The sequence below is a fragment of the Orycteropus afer genome, unplaced genomic scaffold (genome assembly GCF_000298275.1).
Source record: "Orycteropus afer afer isolate SDZICR_OR568_19922 unplaced genomic scaffold, OryAfe1.0 scaffold00744, whole genome shotgun sequence".
In the NCBI taxonomy this organism is placed as follows: Eukaryota; Metazoa; Chordata; class Mammalia; order Tubulidentata; family Orycteropodidae; genus Orycteropus; species Orycteropus afer.
In genome coordinates, this window is record NW_006922331.1 from 616,102 (window position 1) to 624,180 (window position 8,079).

An 8,079-nucleotide genomic window follows, 5' to 3' on the forward strand; every position below is an offset into this window, starting at 1 on the left:
GAGCAGCATCCTGTCCCGGGGACCTGAACCAGGCTGGCCAAGTGGACGTGGGGGCGGGGCGAGATGGTGGGGGCGTGGCCTGCAGCCGGGAACTCGGGGGCGTAGGGAGTTCAGTGCAAGGGCGGCCCAGGACTCGGGTGGGGGACACAGCTGGAGGGTCACAGGAGAAGTCCAAAAGGCAGCAGGGGGAGTGTCCACGGAGGGTATTCCTGGGGGCACAGGTATGGGGAAGGGAGGCCCAGACAGAAGTGGGTTTGGGGAGGGCTGTCAGCGTAGCTCGTCCCCAACGTGTTCGCTAAGGCACGATCCACGTTAGATTCTGCTGGAATGAGACGGTCCCCCGGCCGCGCCCTGGAGGTACGGCCCCTCTGAAGAGCGCAGGCGCCGCAAACCCAAGTCCCGCCCAGATCCCTCCGCGCCACTCACATTTCTTCTGCCGCTCGCGGATGTGCTCCCGCCACTCGGCGCGCTCGTAGTCGGACGCGATGAGGAACGTGTAGCTCTGGGAGGGGTACAGCAGACCACAGGTTACCCCGCACCCCTCGCGCACACGCACACACGTCATACACAAAGACACGTGCATACACGCACAGTCGGTGCTGGCAGCAGGCCTGCTTGCTTCCGGTACACTGCACCCGCAGCAGCTCCCGCTGTCCCTGCACTCACCGGCCCACCTGTCCCACCTGCCTCCCGCCACCCCGGGTCTGAACCTGCACCGGCCCACCTGTCCCACCTGCCTCCCGCCACCCCGGGTCTCAACCTGCACCGGCCCATCTGTCCCACCTGCCTCCCGCCACCCCGTGTCTCAACCTGCACCGGCCCACCTGTCCCACCTGGTCCCCTGGGACAGGACGTGATGCTAGAGAAGGGAGAAGCTAGGCCCCTGCTGGTGGTCTGTAGGGAGGCCCAGCAGAGAGGTGGGCAGGGACTCTGCCAAGTCTGCCAGGCCCTTTCCCAGCCACATTCTGGGAGCTGACAGGCATGTAAGATGCCGCAAGGGGAGAGGACCGAAGACCGCATTGGGAAGAGACCAGGGGCACTCCGAGAAAGGGGCTCACAGACCACGAGTGCAGGGTCCAGGCTGAGAGCCTGCATGCAGGGCCGGCCACGGGCCACAGACCGCGCGCGGTACAAAACAAAGGGACATGTGTGGGTGCATGTGTGTACACGTATGTCTGGGAGTGTGTGTACATGCATGTGAGTGTGTCTCTGTGTGTGCATGTAAGTGTACATATATGAACACATGAGTGTATAATTGTGCAGGCTTGTTGAGTTATGTATTTACATGACTGTGAGTGTGCATGTGTGAGTGTATGATTATATGTGTGTACATGTGTATATGTATATGTGTATATGTATGCATGTGAATAAAGAGTCCTGGTGGCGTAGTGCCTAAGGCATCTGCTAACCAGAAGGCTGGAGGTTCAAACCCAACAGCCACTCTATGGAAGGAAAACTGGTCAATCTACTTCCGTAAAGATTTACTGCTTCGAAAACCCAAAGAGGTCACTATGAGTCTGAATTAACTCAATGGTAGTAGGTTTCTGGGTTTGATGCATGTGAGTTTGTGTATGTGTAAGTACATGCATGTACATGTAAGTGTATATAAGTGTATTTGTACACATGTGTAAATGTGTGAGTGTATGAGTGTACATGTGTGAACGTGTGTGCTGAGTGTGTATGTGTGTGTATATGTAAGACCATGTATCTACATGTAAGTGTATTTGTATGCATTTGCTGTGTAACTGTATGAGTGTATTATGTATCTGTGTGAACGTATGTGCTGAGTGTGTGACTGCATGTGTATGCATATGTGTGTATATGTAAGAACACATATCTACATGTGAGTGTATAGAAGTCTGTACATATATTGTGTAATTAAGCGTATGTGTTGATGTGAGTGTATGGATGTGGTCGTTAAGGTTGTGTGTCAACCTGGCTGGGCCTGGCTGAGTGGCTGGGCAGCTGGTGGTAGTTAATTCTCATATGAGACTGGTAACCAGCTCCATGGTGGGGCCTACCACAAGCAGCTGAGTAATTGCTTTAGGGAGGTGGTCTGCTTCCCATATACAGGCAGCAGCTTTGGGAATGATCCTACCTTATATCACATTTAAACCTGCACGTAGCCGTGTCGTTGTTCAGCAGCCTGCCTGCTCTGCCAACCTTGGGACTTTCAGTGGACTTGAATCAATGGCCTGCCATGTGGTTTGGTAACATTGGGACTGTGCCTTGTTACTTGTCAACCTTGGACTTGTCAGCCTCAGCAGCCAGCAGCTGTCTGAGTGAAAAAAAGCCTCTAGCTCCAGTGGGCCGGGAGCAGGAGGCAGAGCTGGACCCCAAGGTTGAGAGGTGTGGTGCTAATGTTTGTGTGTCAACTTGGCTTAGGCCTGGTTGAGTGTCTGGGCAGCTGGATGTAGTATTCCCCATGATAAGACTGGTGATTAAACTCCATGGTAGAATCTACTGTAGCTGCCTTTGGGTATGTGTGTGGTCTGCTTCCCATGTATAAGGAGAAGCTTTGAGAATGGTCTCTAGCCAATGGCATGCTTGGACCCTGCATGTAGCCATGTTGGTGCTTAGCAGCCTGCTATGCTCTGCCAACCTTGGGACTTACAATGGACTTAAGTTAATGGCCTGCCGTGTGTGGTTTGGTAATATCAGGACTGTGCCCTTTTTACTTGTCAACCTTGGGGCTTGTCAGCCAGCAGCTGTCTGAGTGAAGAAATGCCTCTAGCTCCAGTGGGCCAGGAGCAGGAGGCAGAGCTGGACCCCAAGGTTGAGGGGCTCTCACCCAGCCCCTAGAGCCTGGCACTTTGAACTTGGACTTAAAGCCTCCAAATTGTAGGAATAAACTCCTGCTTGTTAAGGCCGTCCCATGTATGGTGTGTTTCCTGTCAGAGCAGCACTAGGGAACCAGAACAAGGACCTTTCACCCAGCTCCTAGAGCCTGGTACTTTGAACTCAGACTTAAAGCCTCCCAACTGTAAGAGAATAAACTCCTGTTTGTTCAGGCCATCCCATCTGTAGTGTATTCTTATCAAAGTGGCACTAGGTAACCAGAACAACAGATGAATATGAATGTGTGTGAATGTACGTGTTGAGTGTATGACTGTGTGAGTGAATGTATAAATACGTTTGCATGTGTGTGTAAGTGACCACGTGTAAGTGTATGACTGTGTGTGTGATTGTACATGTACTTGTAAGATACACACATGTAGTCTGTGTATCTGTAAGCTCTGTGTGCATATGCATGTCTGTGAATGTATGTATGGGTGTATGCTTGTGAGCATATGTTAAGTATGTAGATGTATATATGTCTGTCAGTGTATGTGTGGCTGCATGTGTATGCATATATACATGTAAGCATATGTATGCATATGTATCCGTATATGTGTGAGTATATGTGTGTGTGAATAAATGTAATATGTGTGTATGTACAGGAGTATATGTGTAAGTATACATATGCATGAGTGTACAAGTGTGCACATGTACATACATGTACACACACACATGTGTATGCATAAACATGTGCTCGTGTCTGTTAACACGTGCATGTGGAGGCATACATGTGCACACACGTGTGTGCGTGTGGCCCTGGACAAGTCTTTTGGTGTGTGAATGCTCTCCCAGGGAACAGGCCTGCCACTCCACGGGGAACAGCGAGCTGGGACCACAGCCCACACGGTCTGAAGGGCAGGCAGGTCTGGGCCCCAGGTGGACAGGAGGTGGGGGCGGCAGGCTGGGCGAGAAGGCAGGCGCTCACCTTGCCGTTGCGGCTGTGCACCCTGAAGGCCATGTTGGGAGACATGAGCAGCAGCAGGGACTCCTGCTCTGACAGCTTCTTCTTCAGCCTCTCCACGGCCTTGCTGCCCTTGTTTGCTCTCTGCAGGGGTGGGGTTGGACAGACACATGCTTGGGTCGAGTCACTGGGGGGGACGGGCAGCAGGGCCCATTCTCACTCAGTTCCACTTCCCCAGACGCCCAGCTCACGGAGCACAGGAGTGCTGGCTGTCTGCTCAGCACAGCACAGCACGAATAACCCCAAAACCAAACCCACTGCCCTGGAGTTGATTCCAACTCACAGCGCCCCCAGAGGACCGAGTGGAACTGCCCCACAGGGTCTCCAAGGCTATCAGTCTTCATGGAAGCAAAGCACAAACTACACCCACTGCCCTGGAGCCCATTCTGACCCACAGCGCCCCCAGAGGACCGAGTGGAACTGCCCCACAGGGTCTCCAAGGCTATCAGTCTTCATGGAAGCAAAGCATAAACTACACCCACTGCAGTGGAGTCAATTTTGACCCACAGCGCCCCTAGAGGACAGAGTGGAACTGCACCACAGGGTTCCCAAGGCTGTCAGTCTTCATGGAATGCCTCATCTTTTTCCCATGGAGGAGTGGATGGGTTTGAACTGCTGACCTTTTGATTAGCAGCTCAATGCTTTCCCCATGGCACCACAAATGGGGCGGTACCAGAGCCACAAAAGTAACAACAGAACACCCACTGCTGTCGCATCCACTCCAACTCCCGGCCCGTGTGTCAGGGCAGGGCTCCCAGCGCCTGACTCCTCAGCAGTAGACTGCCAGGTCTTTCCTCTGAGGTGCCTCTGGGTGAACGCAAACCATCAAATCTGAGCAGCTGAGCATGTTAACTGCACCGCCCAGCGACTTCCGCCACAGCACAGGGCCTTGGCCAGTCTCTGCTGGCTGCCCTCCTGAGGAAGCAGCAGCCCTTGGGTGGGTTCAAGGCCCAGCACAAGCCACTGAGCACATTCAGCTAGCCTTTCTCCAAGAACAGTCCCCTGACATTGGCAGGGCAGACAGACATCTACAACCTTCTCTCCATCCCAGTTTTTGGAACTGAGACAACACCCACTGGCCCTGTGGCCCAGGCCTCCCTACGGCCCCTCTGATCCAAGTGGATGTCAATATCAGCTCCCAGGCACCTGCAAGGGCCCAGAGGAGGGCTGGCGCTGGTCACCAGCACCTGGGCAGGAAGACCCTCCCTGTCCTGCTTGCTGGGGGGAGGACCATTCTGCCTGCCACCAGGTGGGCCCGTCCCCAACACTGGGGCCAGGGGCACAATGCGGATGGACACAGTGGTAGCAGGAAGCTGTCCTCCTGCAGAATGACACACCTTTCTGACTGCTGGGTTTGAACCACTGACCTACTAGTTAGCGGCCAAGCACTTAACCACTATGCCAGCAGGGTTCCTTTTCACCTTTCCCAGAGCCTCCCGAATCTCTCCGGAGGCCACTGGGGGTCTGGTTGGGGCATTCCTCGCCTGTTGGGTCCTATCATCCTAAGGGGATGTCCCTGGGTGTTCACGAAGGGTCCTCCTGGGGCAGTCCTCACCTACTGGGTCGTACCCCCGCTAGGGCAGTCATATGGGGATGTCCCCGGACTGTCCCCAATCCCAGGGGCCCACTTCCCTTAGTGACTCAGTGCCTCCTCTGGACTGCTGCGGCCGTGACCTGGTTGGTCCCCTGTGCGGAGCGGCCCTGGCTCCCGGGACCAGCAGGCGTGAGGCCAGGTGCCCAGGAGGGGCCGCCCCGCTCCACCCCAGCCCCACACCTTCTCTCTCTGGATGTCACTCTTGATCTGGGAGATCTTGATCTTCAAGGCGTCCAGCTCCTCATCGGGCACCAGCGGGATGCTGGGGGCCGCTTCCGACTCGTCCACCGTCTGGAAGCTCAGGTCCGTGAGCGGAATGTACCACTTACAGTCGTAGTGCTGGGCTTTGCTGGCGGGAGGAGGAGAGTGCAGTTACGCGGGCCCCCATTCCGTGCTAATACCTCTGCTTCCGGAACCTTGGGAACCCTAACTTATTGGCTGTGCAGTTGTTGTTGTTTTTTTAAAAAAAAAAAACAAACCCAGACCCAAACATGGTGCCATGCAGTCGATTTCACCCCAGCCCTGGTGACCCTGTTACCGAGGGGAACCGTCGCATGGGATGTGCATGACTATGATCTTTACGGGAGCAGATTGCACAGCCCTGGTGACCCTGTTACCGAGGGGAACCGTCGCACGGGATGTGCATGACTATGATCTTTACGGGAGCAGATTGCAGGCCTTTCTTCTGTGGCCCTGCTGCATGGGTTCAAACCGCCAACCTTCAGGTTAGCAGCCGAGCGCAAACCCCTGGCATCACCCAGGGACTTCACGCACCATTCACCTGGCCCCAAAACCCAGTGCCTGCTCAACATGACAAGCTGGGGTAAGGCTGTTGGCAGGCAATGGTGACCCCAGGGACCTCGGTACACGTGGCCCAGGGCCCCGAAGTGTTTGACAAGCCCTGAGCCCACCTTGCCCCGTGTGGACGGGCAGCAGGTCCCAGCTCCTCTGGGGACAAGCACACTGAGGCTGCCCGTGGAGCCAGTTCCCCTTGTCCCTGTGAAGATGAGCACGCCAAGGCCATCGGAGGAACTGCAGTCACCTGGGCTCACCTCTCATGTGACAGACAAGGGCCAAGGGCTCTGTTTTCAGGTGGCTGATTAAAACCACTCAACAAGGCAGGACAGGACCGAGCCAGTCCTGGCCACTCCCAGGGCGACCCAGCCCTGCCACCACAGGAAGTCACTCAGCGGCTGCAGGCCTCAGCTGAGAGTATCTTAGGGACCTGCCCACAAGCTTGGGAGGCCCAAGTGCACGGACAGAGGTCTGCCAAGGACGGGGAGATGGCCAAAGCCTACCTAGCACTGGCCTACACCAGACCCTGTGGCTCCCGCCTGCCACAGCACTCCCCTGACATGTGGGGTCACAGGGAGGCTCCCCGTCACTCTGCAAGGTCAACACTCTGGGCACCCTGACCCTGACCCCTCTGTAGACTGACAGTGACCCCTCTGACCCGGAGACCAGCATCACAGCCAGTTAGAAACAAAACACTGCTGTAAGACGCAGAGGACACCGTGGACTTTGGTCCCGCCTCCTCAGAGCCTGACCACACACAGGCCAATGAGTGGGGACCATCCCAACCAAGAGGGACCGCCGGGGGCCCGATGCTGACAAAGCCTCAGGAGGAGGCCCGGAACGGCCCTCAACACTGAGGCTCAGAGAGTCTCCTGGTCGGCGAGGACGTCGGCTCTCAAGAGGGTACCGCACCCCTCGGACACAGAAGCCTGGTGCCGGAAACACCCCTGACCCGACCTCAGACGGCACCTGTCTCCTTTTGTGCCCTATGAGGGTCTAACAGATCTGCAGCTGTAAGTCCTGCACAGCGTCTGTGAGTTCTGTGAGTCATTCCAGCCAACCACTGAACCCAAAGGGGCAGTGCCCACAGCAGGTCAGGGTGAGGGTGTGGCGTGGACCCCCCAGCTGGCAGCTGACATCCTGAAGGGGTGGTGGGGAACCAGCCCCAAATCTGTGGCCAGAAAGGCAGAGGCTGGATGTCATACGGACTCCTCAAAGGGTGGTGTCCTTTGAATGTGTGAGCTGTGCCCGCAGCTCTGGGTGGCGAGGGCCAGAAACAGTGGGGCGGGGGATGGAGAAAGTGTAGTGGGACGAGGGGGTCCATCTGAGCCGCGTCTCAGGGACTGGACTGACCCTGCTTCAGAGCACTCAGTAGCTGGGAAGAGGTGCCTGGTGTCTCCAAGGCTCCAGTCTTCCCTGTGCCAGGGTCCCTCCCCAGAGAGACCGTCTTGCCACCTACCCTGCACTCTGCTTCTTCAACTTGGCGCACAGCAGCAGGTCCGTGAACATGAAGACGTGGCGCAGCTTGCGGGCTCCCTCCACCAACTCCACCATGAAGCTGTCTTTCAGCAGCTGCCGGTGCTGTTGGGATGGGGGGGGGGCGTGGCTCAGGCAACGGGCCAGCTGGGCTGACGCGGGGACCGGCCCAGGGGGAGGTGGACTCACGCAGATCCAAGCCTCGGACAGACCCTACAGCATTCGCTCCACCCCACCGCCCCATGGACAGACAAGGCCCCTGCCTAACAGGCCTCCCGGTGCCCCTGCTGGACGCAGGCCTGCGGTGGGGGAAGTGTGCACGGAGGGGACTGCCATGGGGGAGCAGGTTTGGGAAGGGTCCCAGTCACCAAGGCCCTCAGGGAAAGGTCGGACACCCCCTCAGCAGGGAAACAAC

The 8,079-nt window shown here is 56.5% G+C and overlaps 1 protein-coding gene across 1 annotated transcript in view; it reads right to left on the reverse strand.

Moving 5' to 3' along the window:
* The window catches only part of LOC103211452 (BCR activator of RhoGEF and GTPase), a 75,973-nt gene that overhangs the window by 49,191 nt on the left and 18,703 nt on the right, over positions 1 to 8,079 (reverse strand). The window contains exons 5-8 of the mRNA XM_042783210.1: positions 7,648 to 7,769; positions 5,574 to 5,742; positions 3,764 to 3,883; positions 427 to 502 (exon numbers count right to left, since the gene is read on the reverse strand). Coding sequence (XP_042639144.1) covers positions 427 to 502; positions 3,764 to 3,883; positions 5,574 to 5,742; positions 7,648 to 7,769 — 487 coding nt within the window. The remainder of the gene's footprint in view (positions 1 to 426; positions 503 to 3,763; positions 3,884 to 5,573; positions 5,743 to 7,647; positions 7,770 to 8,079) is intronic.